The sequence below is a fragment of the Balearica regulorum genome, chromosome 10 (assembly GCF_011004875.1).
Source record: "Balearica regulorum gibbericeps isolate bBalReg1 chromosome 10, bBalReg1.pri, whole genome shotgun sequence".
Taxonomy (NCBI): Eukaryota; Metazoa; Chordata; class Aves; order Gruiformes; family Gruidae; genus Balearica; species Balearica regulorum.
The window spans coordinates 1,342,404-1,363,468 of NC_046193.1; the positions used below are offsets into that span (position 1 = coordinate 1,342,404).

General features: G+C 41.0%; 1 protein-coding gene across 7 annotated transcripts in view; it reads right to left on the bottom strand.

The window, feature by feature from the left end:
- Nucleotides 1-600: 600 nt before the first annotated feature.
- FBLN2 (fibulin 2) overlaps nt 601-21,065 on the bottom strand; it is a 107,290-nt gene continuing 86,825 nt past the window's right edge. For 5 of the 7 annotated variants that reach the window (XM_075762663.1, XM_075762666.1, XM_075762665.1 and 2 more), the window contains 9 exons: nt 16,711-16,845; nt 14,444-14,581; nt 13,977-14,120; nt 10,220-10,348; nt 9,579-9,704; nt 8,811-8,927; nt 7,844-7,972; nt 3,667-3,790; nt 601-2,665 (listed from right to left, as the gene is read on the bottom strand). In XM_075762663.1, coding sequence (XP_075618778.1) covers nt 2,308-2,665; nt 3,667-3,790; nt 7,844-7,972; nt 8,811-8,927; nt 9,579-9,704; nt 10,220-10,348; nt 13,977-14,120; nt 14,444-14,581; nt 16,711-16,845 — 1,400 coding nt within the window. In that variant the 3' untranslated portion in view covers nt 601-2,307. The remainder of the gene's footprint in view (nt 2,666-3,666; nt 3,791-7,843; nt 7,973-8,810; nt 8,928-9,578; nt 9,705-10,219; nt 10,349-13,976; nt 14,121-14,443; nt 14,582-16,710; nt 16,846-21,065) is intronic. The other 2 variants (XM_075762668.1, XM_075762667.1) reach the window with 2 other exon arrangements.

The following is a 21,065-nucleotide window of genomic DNA, read 5'->3' on the forward strand; positions in this document are numbered from 1 at the left end:
TTTCCTTTGGCCAGTTGCACTGAGCAGCTATTCTAACCCTTTTCAGTGCCTACAGGACGCAGTGCTGATGAAGACATGGGGTTTTTTTATAACACAGCACTTTTCTTATCATGGTATGCAAAGCCTTTCCTAAAACTTTCTTCATCAATTACTTGTCTAGAAAATGAAAAGTCGGTGTTACAAACTGCCAGATCCTTAATATGATTGACTACAGCCGGTTTTAGTCAGCAAAAGGTCTCCAAGTAACAAATGGCTTGTCCATTTGTTCTCTGACAAGAAAGACTGTCGAGGCTTGAATGTCATTTGTGCTCAATCAAATACTAATGTTGATGGAAAACTCTGGGTTTTGGTGAGTCTTGATGTGCCCCACTGGGACATGGAGAAATGTATCGCCGCTTAACACGTATACTGCATAACGGATCTGAAAGGCTCTCCTGCTCATTGCTGCAGCTGCCTCTTCCTCTTGCCAGGCCTGTAGCGGTAAGATACGCATTAACTGAAATGACAAATTGCATAAACATGTCTGTCCTGGTTGGCACTTCCCTGCTAAATGCTTGTGAAACTGTTGACTATGGAAAACAAAAGATGGATGGAAGAAGATCACTTTTACAAAATGATTTTTATAGAAAAAACAAAGAAAAGCTTGATGTATGCAAACTCACAGATATCCCGTATTTTACAGCTGGGGAATGGCAATAATTTTTCCCTGGTAATGGGTCTTTATGATATCAGATACAGAACGATTTGCACTTTATTATTGATAAGAGAGTCCAAATCAAAGAAGTGACTTGAAGTGGAAGAAATTGGCCTTGGGATATAGTGAATACAGTACATCTCCCTTCTCACCATACAGGTGGTGTTCACAAGATTTTAAAATGCAGTTCAAACAAATATTTTACAATATAATAAAATTGTTGATTATGGCATAAAAGGCCATAAATTTGATTTCTCAGGTTTTTTTGTGTGTGTACATACTAGTCAAAATAAGATCACTGTAGAAAAGAACAGATTCTTAAACTGCAGTGTAGTAAACATCAATATATTGTAGCTATGTTTTTCCTTTAAAACATTTTGCAGAATAATTATAGCTGGAACAAAGGAAGCTCAGAAGATTTCAACACTGGAGCTTTTTTGCTTTTTTGGGCACGAAAAAAAAGAAAGAAAATAGCCATAAGGAAGTTCTGATACTCATTTCTAAATTCTAACAAATACTTCGATTATACTATGCTTTGCCACGTCTGGCCTTCAGCTTTGGACCTCATCCAATTTCCTGTAGAACTAGAGGAAATCCAGCTCAAAACTTAGGTTGCATTATTTTCTAAATGGCATAACACAACCCGCCAATTTAACTAGTGCTTTCCTCTGCATCATTTAGTAACACAACTGAAGTAACTATCTTGAAGAAGAGAAACAACTCCTCTTTTTGTTTATTTAAAATGGCAAGTGATTCTTCAGTGGCACACCCAAGCTTTAAAATAAGGAGCAGTAATTGATTATTTCATTACTTCCATGCTTCCTCTTTGACATTCCTCTAAGAATTATAATGCAGCTAATCTGCACTTAGTTACCTCAATAGAATGAGTTTGAATAGAGAGGAATCCCAGACAACTACTAAAAATGGCAATGTGAGCTTTTACCCTAAAGCATGACATGCTCGTAAGGCCTTGGTCTTGCAAATATTTAGCATATAAGTAGTCCTACTAAAGCAAGACTCAATCATAGGCATTTTCACTGGTGGAGTTTTCTTTTATTTATATATATTTTTAGGCAACATATTATGAAAGTTGGAAGGAGGAAAATAAACCGGTAATATGAGGTGAGCTAACCGTCAGTGTACATGTACGGCCTTCGACACAGCATCTCAACACAGAGAAACCTCGGTGAAGTCAGTGGCTAAGCCAAACCATAAGTTTGCATTATAAAGAGAAATTGCTCAAGGTTCTTTCCCTTAGTGGCAAAAACCAATACTCCCAATTGAACGTTTTTCCTCTCTAGTGCAACACCCTGCAGATGTGACTAAACCTAAAAATAATTTCTAAGAAAAGGTTCCAGCATTTAACACGATGTATGTACTGCCTTTCTAACCCTTCCTTCGCTCATTGTCCAATGATGATGTAAAGAATTACATGAGAAAACAAAACCAAAGATAAAAATTAACTTAATTTACACAACCAATAAAAAAGTTTAAAGCATTGATAGAAAAATAATATAAAAGCTAGATACATTAAATGCCAGTTCAACAGTATTAAGCTTTGGTAGAACAGTTAAAGAGCATAGCACCAATAAAATCCAATGTCGATACATGCTTCAGTACGCATGAGCTGTGATGAAAATGTAAATTTTGGCAAGAAAAGTAGTGTATGTTCCCTGACGCCACAGTTTCATTTCAACATCTAACAAAAAGTCTTTAGGCTCTTTCACTTGTCGCTGAAGATAGACAATGCCCGTGTACGAGTTCAGCCTTCGAGTGCTGAAATAGTTTTCTTCATTTCCCTTGTTGATAGTAAGGATTATGTTGTCTCCAGCATAGGCAGGCGATGGTCCAATACGGAAAATATGAGCTGGGACCACGATATTGGTTTGGAAGTTCAGCTGGTAATAAGTAATGCGCACCGGGGTATTTTGGCAGTCCAGATAATTAAAACAACTGATTCGTTCACACCTCCTAAGAGATGAGAAATGAAGCACATTCAGTGTTCGTGTAATAGCAAGTAAAATTACATGTATTTCAGGGTATTGCAAAGGTATTAGACAATAAGGAGTCCCAGACTTCAGCTGTGTAATTACCAGCTGCTTGTTCTGCTTTTACAGTGCCCGTAAAGCATTTCTAGGTGATACAATTGTCATAGTACAATAGAAATCATGGACACAGAGAGCTGTGTTGGGAAGCTCCACAATGAAGAAAGAGCCAGAGTCATGCTGCAAGCAGTACAGAGCTTGGAAGAGGACTCTGTGATCCATCACTGACAGCACAGGCCTGGGACACCGCTCCAAGAAAGTAAAAGCAATCACACTTAAAAAGGTAACTGAAACACGGGAATGGGTAACAAGCTCCTCAGCCTGTAAAGCTGCTCAATTCTATAAGGCAGAAAAAGTATGGCTTAAGTCATAAGCAACTAAACATGTCTTCCCAAAGCACTGGCAACCATCGAGGTAGGAAATGGGTAGGGAGATTTTGGGGCTCCCAAGCCTCAGCTGCTGGGAGATGTGCCATTCCCAAGGACCCTGTAAGCCCAGCAAACTCATTATCCTGCTCCCCCTCAACATTTCAACGATCTCTGAGGAACTGCAATCTGTATATTAAACAGGGAGCCCCAAAACCACTGCAGAAGTGGTACACTGAGCAGCCTGGCAGCCACCGCAATGATATAAGCAGCACAGATGATCTATTTTCTTAAAACCTAATTATAAACAGAGCCCTTGTAGAGCTGCAGCAAGCAGAGCTGCAGGCTCTGGTGACTGCTGTTCTAGCAGCAGTTGGAGGGCAAACCGGGGCTCTAGGGCTTGGAAGAAGGAAGAGGCAAAACCGGACAGAAAGTCTCTATGTGCTCCAGGTACCGAAGCAGCTCCTTAGAGCTCTGAGCATTTACACCCGCCCACAAGCACTACGTAACATCCACAGTCACTGGACAGGGCCGCTCGCTTTGTTGCGATGGCCATACTTACATGTCAGAAACTTTTCTGTAGTTGGAAGGGCACTCGAAGGACAGGCAGCGGAAGCCGCCCTGGATGTTATAGCAAGTCTCTGCAGCCGAACAGTTATGGGTTCCTATTGCACATTCATCGATATCTAACAAGAAGAAATATAAGGAAAGAGTTCAAAAATAAGGCATAATCACAATTTATAGACTTTGTGTGCATAAATAGCAAGAGGAATCTGTGGGCTGTTGTCTTCACCGCTCAGTTGCTACGTGCTGCCTCTGGAGTACCTGTGCCTGCTGCCTGCAGACCAGGACCGCAGAACCCTGGAGGAAACACACGGGGTGTGAACTGCACATTCAGGTGAGGTGTGTCAGGTTCAGCTCTGTGCACAGACACTGTCTGGCATTTGGAGTGACAGTGTAAATCACATTGATTCCAATTCTGCTAAAATTCCTGTCTTCTGCAGAAAAAATTTCCTTCCTTGACATTATCAGTTAATAAGAGATGACAGTACCACGCGGCACTGTGCACAACAAACAAGGGAGCCCACTCCTCCCTACAAGAAGCTTGTGATCCTTTCCATGCTGTTCGATAGTCCTCCTGTCCCGTGTGGCCAGGGCTGGCTGCCTGCCACAGGGGAAGTCTGCTTCTTTACCTGGACTTTGCAAACACTGGCACGCTCCTGTGAACCTAGCTATTCACACGCCAAACACAGCCGATGCCGCACAGGGTTTAACTTTGAGTGGAGAATAAACATGAGAAGGAAAAAAAGTTCTTAAAAACCCAAGATCCTCCCAATGCAATAAAACCCAAACATGAACATCTAGACAGAATTGCCTGTGCTGTCCTACTCTCCCTTGCTCCTGAGGTGTCAGAGATGTGTTGTAAGTAGTTTTATAAACTAGGCTGAAAGGAAACAGAATAAAATAACTAGATAGCGGTAGTCTAAGGCAGTGGAACCCTAAACTTCTCAGACCGGCCAACCTGTTCATCCCTGCAGCTGCTGTGTAAGCTTTCCACAGCTGTTCTGATTGAAGATAGTTTTTAAATAGTTTCCTGAAAGTGACGGGCCAATTTTTACAGCTTCACAGGTCACTGGCACTCCCTGAACCAGTTTCGTGCTTAGAGCTAGCCTGTGTCATGCGAGGTGTTTCCAAACAAGTGTGGTGCTCGTACACTGTTCAGTACGTGAGCACAGTGCACGTGTGACAAGCTCAAGAGCTGGGGGAACCATCTAACCGGTTTCAAACAGCAGAGCACATGCACAGAGTTGCACACGGTGTAGATGCTGTGTGCAAGCGCTGGAGTACGAGGAACAGTCCTCGATGAAAGGTGGCCACTGCTTTAAATTGCTTGTACGCTGCATAACATGTATGTGATGGCAGCGGCTCCTTCTTCGTGGACAAGGCTGTAAAATGTCCACGTATCCCAAGCAAACATTCCCTCATCACCCAGCGTGCAGGGAGGCCTTCCCCTCCCCAAAGCAAACACACAGAATGGAGGGAGGGACACCCTATGTCTGCCTACACGTTAGCCATTCACAGCCTACCGTGAGAAAAGGTGTCCCTTAGGATTAAACAAATCCCCTCAGAATGCAACCAACCCATGCTAAAAGCCGACAGGACCTTCTCACTGACGTTTTGAGAATTGATAAAGCTGGGCTATGTCAGGGGAAGAATTTATCTATGCATGAAGGTTGCTCTGGATTAAAGTGAGGGGCAAATACCAAGCAAAGTAACCATTGCCATACAGCTGCATGATCCAGGAGGTGTAAGCTCCACCAGACTATTAGGAAAAATGGGAACTTAAGAACAACACTTCAGAACAAATCACACATTTTTTAAAATATAAGTTAAATATCTCCCCATAATGAAAAGTAATGTTGCAGAAGACAAAAAAGAACACGTAAAGCTCAAAGACACTTTATGGCCTAGCGTATAAACGTGGTTACCTAAATAATACATAAGCACAAGCCCAACCCATGGACCTTAAAACGCTGAAAACCAGATGCAGTAACAAGGATTCAGCTTGAGCAGAAAATATTGGCAGAGACCTCACAGTCACATTGTGTACTCCCAAATGTCTAGACAATGCACGGAGGCTTTAAAATGAAATAAATGCTAGCAGACAAACCACGTGAACTGCGTAGGGCTCCGCAGTTCTGCCAACTGTCACAGAGGAGAGACTCCTAGAGGAAAACTACAACCTCCCACTCCCTCCATTCCCCTGGGATGAGAACTGATCTCATACACTGACCTGACCAGTTTAAAAGTCTTGCAAAGAAAAGTATACAATAGGAAGTAGGAGGGAATCAAAGTAAATTAAATCCTTTGCTGATTCTCAGAAGTGCCCCTAGGTGAAAAGAAAATTTCTTCCATATTGCAACCATTGTCATGAAAGCGCTCACTTCACCAGTTTGGCTGTGCTGCAAAATACCACAGGCAGTTTCTCCAAAAAGATCCGTCTGTTGAGACGCTATTACATGAGATACAACTTGTCTATCTGAAAAAAAAAGGTACAAAGAATGTGCCACCAGTAACTCTTAAGCGCTGGTCAGATGATGAGCAACTGGAGGCAGCTCTTTAGCTGGTGGAAACCAATACAGTCTTCTTGAGTTTAGCACAGCCGACATCCATTCAGACTGTTTCCCTGACAACGTTTTCAGAGACACCTCAACATATAAGCCTGCCCAAACTTGTGACTACAAACTTGCAGAGCTCAAAAAAAGGGCACGTACCCGGGGGTTCCTTCCAGCACCTGACTAAATGCCAGCTTGCGCAGCCGTGCACAGAGCTGCCGCACACACGCTAAGTTCTGCAAGTAGACAACTTTGCCCTCTAAGGGGAGTGTGAGTACCAGGTGGCACAGGTACTTGGAAAAGCTTTTCCAAGTGTTACTGTACAGCTCACTGAGCAGGGCTAGCCTATACAACAGGGACCCTCTCCACACAGGGCGAGCGTGCAGGGAGGGTTTCGCACCACACAAACAACGAAGTGCGATCCATAGGTCTGTGGCAAAGCTTCTTCCTCCACCTCCAGCGCCTGGAGCACGCTGGGTGCCTGCGGCTCTGGAGACCTGTGCTGGGTGATTAACGCAGCGACTCACACTATTAACTCGGGAAGACATCCTCAGCTCAAACCCCACTGCTGGCAGAGCTGGCAACTAACGTGCCAGCACTCCAAGTTAGCAGGAAAAAACCAACCCAAATAAAGCCTGAGGAGAGTCACAGCTGCAGTTTTCTAAAGGTGACTTGTAGGTAAGAATTTAAATGCACATGGATATAACTGCATTCATACTTAAAAAGACATTTAAAAAAATATTTTAAAAGATTTTAATTGTCATTTAGTCTGTTTCTCTGCTCCAAAGTCAGGATCAAGTATGCTCATGCCATTTGTGATTTACACAGTGTAAATTCTCTGCAGTTAGCACTGAGAAGAGAATTTAAGCATAGGAGATACATAACCAAAAGTTATGTGAAGGGTTCCTGAAAAACTAAGAGCAGGAAATGCCTGGTAGTTAGTGTAACCGACTGCAGGAATGCATGTAGAGTACATAAAGGTAATCAGATCTTCAATCATCGTTACACAGTCAGTGCATCCTTTGGAAATGGGGGATTTTTACTTCAAAAACAGACAGCTGTGCACCAGATGAAAAACACCAGACACCCAGAAGACATTTCTATGATTCTGGAGGAAAGGGGTGTGTGGGGGGAAGATACATGCCATTTACACTAACATTTACTAATGCCACATATCTATGCTTAGGTGGCAGACTTCAGGATGTCCAAGTCCCCATTACAGCTCCCACGTCCACTCCCAGGTTTCTGGGGCAGGAAACTGCAACTCTTAACGAGGCCACGGATTGCTACATCTGGCACCTCTGAAAAACCAGATCGCTTACCGCTGTGCCAGGGTGCACATACAGCTCATGCAAGTAATCGAGTGCCCCAGTTCGAATGATGAAGTGGGCTCCCTTAGGAATTCATTTAAATGATTAGCTCACGTTGCCCCAGCACATTTTCTAACACAGGATAAAGCTGACATTGCATATACCAATATTTGGCAACTTTGTCAAATACTGGCTTTTTAACAGTGACTAACATAAAAAATGGAGACTTGATTGAATAACAATAATGGCTTAGATTATTCCAAGGATTAAAGCTTTGTGATATCAACCTTTCAGTTCCTAAACTCCTCATTACCTCGACAGGTTCTTCCATTTGCTGCCATGGTATATCCCTGCTCAGGACAAGCACACTGATAACTACCAGGAACATTCACGCAGCGGAAAGTACAAAGGATGCCTGCACTTTGTGTGCACTCATCAATATCTGGGAAAAAAACACAGTTACAAACACATGAAAAAAAGAAAAACAGAAATCTGAAAAGGGAGGCCGTAGAACACAAGGAAATTCTTATCTGACACATTTATAGTACATTCTTAAACAAGAATGCAACCATGAAAGTTTGACATTGCTTTAGGACAGTTGATGGTGCTTTCTGAAACACTGAATGCAAGACTGCTCCAAAAAGTACTGATTGCAAGTAGTGTGGACTTACAGAAAAGAACAATACATCTAGGGCACATCTGAGTTTGAAAAATTCTCTCTGGTACCTCTGTAATTCTTCGAGGATTGCTTTGGGAGCACAAGAAAGAACGTGGGTTTCTTCACCATTGCTTAAACAAAGGCTCTCCAAAGTATCTGCCAGTATTGGTAACTTCAGGAAAACAGGTAAAACCCTTCCTTTCTCCACTCTGATCACTCTACTCCTCATTCACCCACCACCAGCAGAAGTTAGAGCAAGCCTTCACTCAACTGTGGCTGAGTGGAGGCTTTAATTGATGCAATATAGGTAAACATTATCTTCCCTCCTAATTTCTTCAGTCATAAGTTCTAGCCGCATGAAACAACCTCACTGGTTCTGCGGTCACTCAACTGTATTCCAGCCCCAAGTAGGAGGCATGAAAAGAAACTGGATTTGTCAATAGCTGGAGCTACCTTTTGCAGTTTCTGCAGCAGGGTATAACTCAGAATCTTCCTTAGGCATCACCTGCAGCATTAGGTGCTGCTAAGAGTTCGACAGCACTTACTGTTAACGAGTTAGACAGCACTGACCGTTAAAAAGTATATGCATATTTAACTTGAGCTGACGAAGCAGCAGCCTTACCTTTACAAGAATGCCCATCTTCTGCTAGCTGGAAACCTTGTCTGCAGTAACACTGATAGGAACCATAAACATTGGCACACTCCTGGCTGCAGGGACTAGCATCGCATTCATTCACATCTGTATCCAAAAACAAATCCACAGACATTGCCACAACGGTTCAGAACAGTATCTTCCATCACTTCTTGCCTCTGAGATCAGCTACCAGATCTTTCTGGTGAGAGTGAATAAGGAGGGACTAATTTGTCCCAAAAAGATGTTTCTGCTCCCCAGGTGGAATGCCAAGAAGTATAAGGATGTCTGCTGCACCTGAATTTCATTTCTATGTATGCCAATGAAAACACATACACATGCAAACACGTGTTTCAGACCTTATATGTTACAGTTCATTTAAAATGTGTAATCATTGCCTTAAAAAAGTCATGGAGAACTTAAAATTAACTTCCATTCGATTCAAAATCAATTTTTTCAAGTTTTGTGACTATCAAGTTTCATCTTTATTAAAACTTGCACGAAAAGTCTCCTATTCTAACTTTATTATCTTCTCCTTTTCTCTCATCTGGAAGGAAAGGAAACAGTATGTGAGGGAAAGGAAGAAAGAGGAGAAACTCATCGGCTCTCATCTGACAGTTCGAGTGTTTGACTGAGTATCTGCAAATTTGAGTATACAGAAATCATGCGTTTACTGCATTTACATTTCACCTCAACTCCTTCTCTAAAGTCCCTTAACTCACACTGGAATTTCTTCTTCATGGAAAAAATGTCAGGTACCTTCACAATGCTTCCCATCATAAGACAAGCGGAAACCGGAGGAACAAGTGCAATGGTAGGACCCAGGGGTGTTCTCACACGTGTGCTGACACAGGCGTCCAGGATAATTCCAGCACTCATTTATATCTGCCAGCGTAACAAGCAAATATACAATCAACTTAGAAACACAAGCATCAAACAAGATGCAGGAGGATATTTTAGAAGTGTCAGAGATTGATTTGCAGGGCATGAAATGCTGCAACCTCAGGTTTTATGCTGTCTGACTTTGTGCTCTAATTGGTTTACAGTAGCGGTAGAATATGCTGTATCACAGTCTCTTATAAAGTTGTGAAATCTTCAGAAAGATACATTTCTATGGGAGCAGAAGCGTAACCCGTAGGAAAGTACTTTGCAGATGACTTTAATTGATAACCTGCAGCTAAACCAAACCAAGGGCACCTGGTTTGAAATCACAGCACGGAGCGGCAAAGCTCTGAATGGCTGGTTGCACTGCCCGACGGCTGCTGTGGGGGTGATTCCATCATCTTTTGAGGCACTGCATTGCAGAACTAATAACTGCACACTACAATGGTGCTAAGTACTGCTTTGAGGTCCAAGGCTCAATCAATCAGTCATTTCATCTCATCTTGCGCCTTACATACCAATGCAGCTTCTGCTGAATGCATCGTACTGATATCCCATCTTGCAGTCACAGCGATAAGCCCCAGGAATATTATGACAAATCTGCCCTTCGCCACAACGGTGTACACCCGTTTGACATTCATCCACATCTGCAGAACCAGAAAAAGCAATTAGCTTGAATATAGTTTGCTGAAAATCAATGTTTACAATGAGAAAAAAAAATAAATAAATGAAATAACAGGAATAAAAACTGTTACGGTTGTCCCCTGGACAGAGCAGACAGAATATCAGCTTTATCCATTCTGCTCTTCTCAGTCAGCTTTACATATCTCTAAGGCAAACTTTTGAAAAGCAATACAGTATTTTAAAAGTGAAAACGGTAACTTTAACTGCAATGGAGCTTTCCCAGCATATTCTGCATTTCAATGTAAACACATTTTGATTCTGATCAAACCATGACATTTAAACACCCTATTCTGATGTTCTGCCATTGCATGAGTCACGGCAAGCCATTTAAAGCAAAACAAGAACTAGCCAGAAATTCTGCTCATCCCTTCAATTAAAGCAATTGCTATTTTCATCTCCAGTTGCCCTTTCAGTCTTCCTTCTGCTGTCTACCTTTTGCTCTTTCCCAATGTTGATCTTTTTTCTTTTCTCAATCAACTCACAGTTTGATATTCCTCACGGCCTCTCATCCAAAATCCAATATCAACAAATTCATTGCTTCTCCAGTCACATGCATCACTTCCTATCTGATTTTAAAAATCCTCAGACGACGATGAGAGTTTTCAATACACGCCGATTTACAAGACTTGCAACATGACTAAATAGCTCATCAGTATCTAACAAATCCCTGTTACCATCTGCGACAAGAAGCATCAAAAACTGATTAATCCTCAGAAACTTGTATTTCTTAAAGGATTCCGAGTTCTGCCATTTCCTAAGCCATCAGATCCTGCTTCCTTCCTACTACTCATATCTTCAACTACTTTTACAACCAAAATCCCTGTCAATGTAATATTAATCAGGATGGTAGTCTAAGGCTGGAGGTTCTCCGTACTGCCCTATTAGAAGTCATAAATTTGAGCACTATTTCATTTTGAAGGGTTCCTGGGCATTTCTCCATCAAACAGCTGCCTTGGAGAGCGCTCCGGAAAGCAGTCACTTGCTGAGAAAATCATAGGGAAGTGAGAGCAAGTTACTTATCACAGAAACTTGGATTTGGAAAAGCGGAGATTATATTAACCCTGATGAGAGGCGCAAGCAAATACTTTGTTCAGTATTTCAGCACAGATTCCCACCTACACAGTCGCTGCTGGCATCAGGGTGAGGGATGGCAGGGAATGCCACTCACCAAGCAAGGAATTCCTAACAGGCTCATAGATTTCTGCTCCTTTTCTTTTAAGATCAGAGGTAGCATCAAAACAAGGAAGTTTCTAACGCAGCTACAAATTTTTAAAGTTTTATTTGCAATGAATTCATGTGTGCAACCATTTCATTAGTTTGTCTGAAATTATATATTCCATTGCATTTAGCCTTTAATTAGTTCTATGGCATTATTCTGTCAGAAGTGTGCTATATTTCAGGATAGTTCCAGTAGTTTTCAGTTAAATATAAGAGGCAGTTTTTAATAACTCATTTACTAAATGAGAAAACAGGAACATTTTAAAGAAAGATGAATCCTCTAAACAGAGAGGATGACCATACTAGTGTAGTTCTGCTGGAGAGACACGTGCAGATGATGTATTTACCACTGTGAATAAATCTGAATCAGAAATCTAATTAGCTATTGTAATGCCTTAAAGAAATGAGTTTTTATTATAGAGAGGGGAAATTAGGACCATATGCTTTTCTTTTTTCTTCTCCATGCCCTCTGCCTACTTAAAGAAAGGCATACCAAAAAAATACCAAAAGATAATGACTGCAGAGTGCACACAGTGGAGACAGAAAATCACCAATTAACATTAAACATTTGTTTTCCCAAAATCAAACTAGAGAAGCTTCCTTATACCTGCTCCTTAAAAGCACTGTCAATCATGTAAAGTGGAGACAAAGTATCATCAGTAATTACAACGCATTGTGTTAACTCGTCATGCTTTGAAGATATAAATGCTGTATGAACAATGGCAATTTCCTCCTCTGTCACGTATTTACACACAGTCACTCTCTTTTAGGAATAACTGGAGAAAAAAAGCGGGATTCTTTCTATAAATCATCAGTTTGAAGTTTAGGAACATAATTTCCCCTAGCCATTAGCAGGGCTTGAAAACAAAGGCCATAAACACCACGGCCAGGACTTCTGAGCCGCTCAGTGATGACTGCTGACTCATGAAAAAAATGGCATTCATGGAGACACTGGCATGGTGGTAACCCCAAAAACAATTTCAGGTCACCACACATAAGGTGGTGCAAACGTACCCAGTCCAGTTGAATTTGCTGAAACAGGACTGATGGAAACCAGCTGAAGAACTGTGTCTTCACAGCAACTGGGAGAGAACGGACTTTTGGACCTTCCCTTTGTAGCGATCAAAATATTTCAGGCTTCTGTATAATAAGACAGCAAATGAGACTGCACTACTTTGCTCCAAGTTTATGAAACACAACCCCTAGAGCTGTATTAGGAAGCTTTCTCAATTTCCTAAGTTACACACATAAACCATGCCCATCTTCTGCTACTTCCAAATGTTCCCCACCATCCCACTGGCCAAGCACGGTCTGGATAGTCCTGAGGGTAAAATCATGAGGGGAGACAGAGCGTAACGAAGAGCAAAAAGGAGAATGCAGAAATTTATGTGGAAATGGAGTCTATCTATACCACTGTTTTTCACTACAAGTTGCTAGTCATGACCAAATTAGTAGACGGCTGCCAACATGGCTTCCACCCACCTGTAGTATCATAAAAGTGTATTTTGTTTGTTTTTCATCCTTCCTTTTATCCAAAGGGAACATAAGTAGACATCATTAGGATATCATCACTAACTAAAATGCTGATTTGTAATTTCTTTTTTTTTTTTTTTCCTGCTGTCATTTTATGATTTCCTACTTCGTGTAACACAGAACATAGGGAATCAAAGAACAGGGAGCCAGCCTTGCCTTGGGCACCAAGGAAAAAAACTTTCAATTCCTTTGTGCCTGGAGTGCTCATTTACAGAACAAATGCTAATAAGAGATGAAATTGGCTCTTCTGAGTCAGTAACTCTGTAAACACATTGGAACAAAACCAAGTGAGTATCAAACTGTATGCCAGCCATATGAGTATTTCAGCATTCTTTTCACAAAGAAAGTAAGAGTTTATCCTAAACATACACACAACTGGATGTGCATGGGGAACACTATTCATAGCGCTACAAAGAACATCCACTTAGCGCTACTCTCATGAGCCCGCAAACTCAGTGTTTCTTGTTTGCTGCATCCCATGGCTTCAGACCATATCGCTTACAGTGAGATACTGTAAAAAAACAGCAAAGGGCTGTGGTTTTGACTGACAGCGTGAGTTTAAAAAGTAACTAAATCACATTCACTCCGAATGGAAGTCTGTAAATCCCATATGCACCCAAAACCAATGTCACCCGGCATACCCAGAACAACTCCACGCAGCCGTCAGACATCAGCGCAGCATCCTGTAGCGCTAACAAATCACTGAGCTGCTTCAACAGCAAATTCCCATTCCTCAGACCAATTCAGGAAACTAGAGGTAACTCAAAACCTCTCTTCAGAACTGAAATGCACTTTTTCCTCTCAGAAGGCACCTGACCAAACACTGGAGTCCAACCTTACCGATGCATCGGGTTCCCTCCTCATTGGAGTGGTAGCCTCTGCTGCATGTCAGCATGTTCCTTTGGCAGGTGTAAGACCCAACGGTATTGATGCAGTTGAATCCTGGTTTACATGGCTCAGGCAGAGATGTGCATTCATTAATATCTGGTGAAGACAAAGAACTAGAATAGTGAGAGAAGCTATGTAACCTTTCTGGTCTGTTTTCTTCCAGCTGTCACTTCTTTTCCTTCATTTCAATTTATTGTGCTGCAAAATACAAGGCTGATGAAGATCTGCTGTGGTGACACTTTCAAATTCAGTATGCAAGTATAGACATCTTTAAAAGGACAGCGATTCTTTCATTTAATTCACAGCAGGATTTGAGGAAAATTACAGGTGGTCAATATACACCCCATGGACAGGCTAAAAGGAATAGGAGCTGGCCAGTGCTGTGCACATGTTACAAACATATTGCTGGTCACGCTTACCAACACAGTTTCCCTCAGGGTCTTGTAAAAATCCATCCATGCAGCGCTGCTTTGACTCACAGTAGAATGATCCTTCCGTATTCTGACAAACGAAGTTTACTTTACAACTATGAGTTCCTCTCGTGCATTCATCAATATCTGTTAATCAGATCAAAACACCAAATTGTGACGAGTTAAGCTGTAATTTTCAACAGTCTTCATGACTAGTGTAGAATTTCTTTTCTCAGAAAGGAAGTTAGGAAGCATCATTTAAACCAGACGCTCCACGCTGCCCTTGGGAAATCTGAGGTTTAGGTGTGTTTGCTGTTGGTCATCCACTTCAGCACAGGCTTCAGAATTTGTCACGTCCTGTGGCAAATGTGATTCAGGTCCCTACTGCCTTGTTCACAGCATCTCTTGTAAACCACAAATACTGAAACATCTGCTCTTTTAAAATCCTAAAGACCCAAATTAAAACTAGGAATAAGGATGCATAAGACGAGTAACATGCTATTTCACAAGCAAAGTGGTCTCGTTTCTTATATACCTCAGGAATGCCAGGTAGAAACCTACCTCCACTGAGTTTAATACTAAAAGGGCACCTCGCCTGAATGGAGCTGCGCACATGTGTATACATTTATGTACTTAAGTACACCGACTCTGCAAAGCATTCTGAAAAAAATTTGAATGGCAGGTAGCACCATTAGTAACAAATGTTGCTTTTTTCTCTTACTCTGCAGCTGGAGCTCTACACAGCTTTCTCATTTTTTATTACATATATGAAATTATTTCTCAAATTATATTCACCAACTTAATGCTTGCTTTCTAGGTACGTTGAAAATGCTTCCTGCAAGTTTCACACTTATAAATTTACACGCCACTGATCTGTGTTGAGTAACTGCATGGGTCAGTTGGTATAGTGGCATTACTTCCATTTCCAGCTGAAGAAACCCCACCTAGAAACAGACTTGAACTATAAATACGTTCCAAATTCAGTTCCCGTGAGTATTTTCAAATGGTACTTTAACATACGCTGGTTGCTGAGAACAGTTGCCATGATGAACATCTTTATGAGAAGATAAAGACAAATGGAGGAAACTCCACAACTGAGGAGTCCCTACTCCTCCAGGCAGACAGGGGAGAACTGCCGGCACTTCTCTTTCTGTCCTAACTCCTCAGATAAACGTTAAGGTCACGAGGGAACATCACCAGTCTCCCAGAAGGTACTTTATTAATAAAGTCTTCCTATCATCTTTATTGATTGAGACAAATAAAAAATGTGGAATTCAGTATTTCATAAACCTCTGCAAATTCAATAGTTATCTGTAGGCAATTTTACACAGAGTAGTTCTGGCATTCTAGTCTTATAATCTATAAGTCATTAATTTAAAGGCTACTTCGAAACAATTTGTAAATTTTATAATCTGTTATAATCTAACTTTAAGACTAGAAAGCAATTTAGATTAGCAATAAATGTTAGAAATGCTATAGAATCAGACAAGAGAACAAGATGTTCACAGACAGCCTCTTCAAGTAAACCAAGGTTTAGTTATGACAGCTGTATATAAAAGCGAGATTGCTGATCACTTCTATTTTATAACCTTATGTTGTATGTCAAGAGCTACGTTCTTTCCTGAGGCATCTCTTATTCCAGTTGTCAGGAAACTCTTTGAGTGAAAAATTTAGGAGTAAACAACCCTGACTTCTGCCCTGGAAGGCAAGGCACATGTGTCTGCTGCATACTCCGGTGCTGCAGAGCAACTTCTGCTGTGCTATGACTGCTGAGGTTAGCTTCTCCATTAGACTTCCATATAGACCAAGAAGCGGGAGATGAAGAATAACTTCTTAACCCCACGACCACTCAAAATGTAAATAAATGCAGACAGGCCTCCTAAACGCAGGAGGGACCGGACTGAGTCGGTCCCATGATCCATTCAGGCTGTGATTCAGTGTTCAAGAGCAAACACTATCAGCCATTTCAGACAGAAGGAGAGCTAACCAGAGGAACGTAATAGAAATTCCTCCATCAGTGAGATCTCTTAAAAGGGAAAACCCTAATTCGTAAGTTTTCATGCATTTTCCAAAGTATTTATAGTTATCCCTGGGATCTATTTCAAATAAATGAATGTATAGAAGGGGCTCATGAAGCCAAACATTTCCATGATGATCAGCCTTTTTGAGTTACAATCCTGCTATCACAGACCAGCAACGATAAAATGCTTTGCAATCCCCTTCCTCTCCTTTTTTGGGAACAGGAATTGCATTAGCTGAAAAAACACTTGTCTTACCAACACATTCTCCATCCTTAAGTTCATAACCTGGCTGACAGCTCAATTCCTGGAGACATTTGAATGATCCCATGGTGTTGACGCAATGCTCTCTCCGCTGGCAGGTGTGCGTATCTGTTACGCATTCATTAATGTCTACAAGAAATAGTTAAACACTTCAGTAGCTCACATTTATCAAGAGATCTGCCTCTTCCTGCTCTTTTGGAAGGAGCCAAAACCTCAAGTGAAACTGTTTCTTCCAAAAGATACTCAATATTCTTCCAAAAGATAGTCAATACACACTTTGCCACAGTATCCTGATAAACGATGTTTTATTCCAGGATCTTTTGTTAACACAGAGTAACTCAAGAGACACAAATCACAGGGAGATATCCTTCTCCTCCCCTCTTCCCAAATGCACAGCAGATGGTGCAGGCACTGAGGACAAGGGACAGACAGAACTGATTAAATGCAGGGTGTGTAGAGCATTGATGATCAGCTTCTGGTCTAATGGATAGAAACCTCCTGGACAACTTGAATGAGAAAGTGATTAATACTTATTGCTCGTTACCAGGTTTTCATAGCTCAGGCTACGTATCAGTCCTTCACGCCAGATAGACAGGAGCTGCTGGTGTGGGGCTGCTGCAAGAGAGGTACTGAGACTGCCTGCCCCGCTGCAGCTGGAGTCACGCAACACACTTATTTCCTAAGGAACGCGTCATTAGAACTGCATACACAAGAAAAGACGGAGAGAGGAATGCTGAAGGCTCAATCAAGTTTGTAAATTTGTATTTAAATCTTTAAAGAGATCTGATTTCTGCAGGTGGAGTAGTAGAAAAGTTCTTTTTAAAAAAATCACTTAAATACAAGATTGCAGAATTTAGGACAATTTGGAAAGGAATATGCCACAGCCTTAAAATGATACATTTTGATAGGCTTGAATGAAATAATCTCAAATTCAGGTTTTGCTTATTTTAATACCGAAAGCTAAGAATAGCATGATGAGCAAATACTTAGAAGCAACAAAAAGGAGTAGAGACTGGGAAGAGAAACTTTCTTGCCATTCTCCACAGAATCTTAGACATTCACAGTTCTATATAAAGCTAAGAAGTATTTCTAGAACTAACAAAAGCCAAATGTGACCATAACTATTACCAATCATCCGGTTTCTCTGCGCACGAAGCTGTTTTCGTACTACACAATAAAGCGAGTATTGTTTAAATGAGATTTTCATTTTGGCTGTGGAACCTCATTCCCAGATAACTACAACATCAGATATATCACTTCCCCTTGTGGAGCATGAAAACAGGAAAAGCCATTTTAAAAGCTTTTTGTCTTAGAAAACGTGCCAGCTTGTTTTCTACGAAATAGATGAAGAGAAGCACCAAGAAATTTCAGTTCCTGCTGAAGTCAGCTAACTGGTGACGTGCATGGAGTTTTGCAAGACCAGCATGTTAGCTTGGTGCCATTTCACTTCTCATTTACTTGGGTTTTCTCTTTGCTTGCCATTGCTATTCTTCCCATGTTGTGTATACTTGCTTTCCAAAGCCGATTAATCCACAGCAAGGTCGCTTCCATCAGCTTAGATATCTTTGTGCCTGTCCCACTTGTGTTTGTGAACTTCCACTGAGTGGCAGGTACTTTCCTACCCCAAAGTTTTTACAGGGTTATGTCCTCCTAACGCTTGTGTGGTTTCCCAGTTTTTACATATTAGAATGAAGAGTATGCTGCAATATTCTCATAAGTGGTCTTGGGGAAAAAACCCACCAAAACCACACACAAAACAAAACAAAAAATCCCCTCATACGCTGGGAGAAGAATATGAGTTGCTGTGGTAGACCTCTCCCACCTCACTAGATATAGTTCTTAAATAAATATGAGTTTATGTTTTGTTGGGTTTTTTGTTTGTTTGTGGGGGTTTTTGTTGGAGTTTTTTTTTTTTTATTTTAGAGACAAATGGCTACGGATAGCTACTTAACAGATAATGTCAATGCAAGACTTTCTACTGGCTATACAACAGATCTGAGCTTATCTTTTCTTGCAAACCGCAAAAAGCCTTCTCATAGAAACAAACTGTCAGCACCACAGTGCAGCATATGAACTGAAGGCAGTTCAGCACAATGTCAAAAGAGCCAGTAGGAAGAAAGCGTGTTTGTCTGAAATACCACCCAAACAAGGCAGGAAGTATCCCACCTGATTAGCAGGTGTCAACAGGGAAAAAGGTGGTTAAGATTTCACAGAGAAGAAAAGAACTAATATAATTTCATGTTTTGTCTACATTTTTTGATTCAATTTTCAAATTTCTGAGTACTTAAGAAAATAAGTAGAACTGGCCAGAATGCATTTGAGGAAACTAAAATTATGGAAACCGGAATATTACACGCAGAATTTTTGCTTTCAATGAAAGTTCTGTGCACAAGTGATACACTGATGATCTCTAAAGCCTAACGATTGTGACCTGGGCTGAGATTCAAGGCTCACACTGTGAGCCATGTAGGATGCAAGGCTCTGCTCTGTCCTACGCAATGTTAGGGCACGAATCTCCATCTCTCGTATCAGGCCAGTTGCCAGCCCACCAAAGTTCCCTTTTCGTTGTTACTTAACAGACATGCCATTTTTTGTTCATTTTTCTAAACAAATTCCTAAATTGTCAATGCCACAAAATGAGATCTCAGAAGACTTGCAGCATCTTTCTCATGAGTTCCCATCTGTCCATGTCATCACTCTACCATTATGGCACAAGCAGAGGGGACTGAGGACTGAATACATTTTTATAAAACAGGACAATCTCTCTCTTTCCTTTTTTCCTCTCTGTTGATTATCCATAAAATCCAGAGGGTCCATAACTTGTATCTCTTCAATACTGGAAACCAACTCAACAAGTCAGTAGGATGCTTGACAGAGCACTAGGAAAAATGAGAGTTATGTTTCCAGTTTGAAACAAAGTTAATTCCCAATGTTGGACCAGCTGTAGTCTTCATCCAAGCCAACTAAGACTATGAGGTAGGGCAAGATTATATTTATAAAAAAAAAAAAGAAATAAGAGAGAAAATAATTCAGTAATATATTAAAAACAAGCCACACAGTTAATTTTTGAGAAATCTACTAGGTCTATGTGTGTGGCAACAACATTCCTCACTTTATGTCAGTAGAAACCGGAATGAAATGTAATCACGTAATATCTCATTTTTTTCCTGGAATTGTTGTTGAAAACAGCAGCATACACATGATCCCTGAGCATATCTGTTGCATCTAAGAAGCTGAAATTTTGCAAAAAAAATCAACATTCACCTACTGCTATTTTTTTCAATATGTACATTGACACTGAGAATTAATTTTTTGCACATTTTATAAAAATGTGAAATGCAGACTTTTTTTGTCCTGCATCTGTAGTTTCTCATGATTTTTTTTTTTTCTTCAAATTCCTTCAGCTCAATTTGTTTTATGGAATACATCTGTTTTATTTAGAAGCGTTGTTATTGTGCAACCACCCATCCTGTGCTCGCGCACAGTCCCTATGGTTCAGCAATAAAGTGACCACTTACTGCTCACTCTGGCAGGAGGGAAAATTTAGATGGGAGTAGCAAAAAAAGTAGCAAACTAGTCTCCCGTCAGTGTGCGTGTGGGTGGTGGTAATGACTTTGCCTGCAAGTCACCAGGAAAAACAATCCATGTTAAAAACGTCCCACCTGGCTCTTATCTCTGGAGAAAATGGAGCTTTCAAGCCTAAAGACATTTTAATATCTGTTCACAAAGTTACACAAAGCTGGTGTGTGCAAGCCATTTAAACAGCTGGTGACTCTTCATTGTGCATAGCTGGCTTTCAGGAATTCTGGATATCTGCTCCTGAATGCACTTGGGATTATAACCTTCCACAGTTTGACTTAAGGAAATTCAACAGATAAAAGGTTATTGGTTGTTTTGTTGCTGTGCAAAGATCGTTCCTGCTGTCCCTAAAGTGTGCAGAGAGTGCCATCATTAAAACAACAATAATTTGCAAACAAATTACCAAAGCTTTCCTCACGGTGTTTGAGATAGCTCAAGATGGATCACAAAAGCAGTTCAGCTGGAAAAGGATACCTGAGGCGAATATGGCTGCAATGAGGCAGCTGAATGAAACAGAAACCACAACACGCTTGTGGCTTTCCCCTTTGACTGAAAAAGTAGGAAAAATGTTAAATACAGCAAATGTTCTGCAGGCAAACACACAGAGCAGAGCTGTATGTGAGTAGGGAGAACACAGGGTACAGCGATCCGAAAAGAAAGAGAAACTTCACAGTGTCTAGCTTATTTACAAGGATACCTGTAAATCCCGACTTGCATTAGAGAAATACAGAGGTTTGTTATTTAGTGAGGGAAAAGAGGATCTTTTAGCT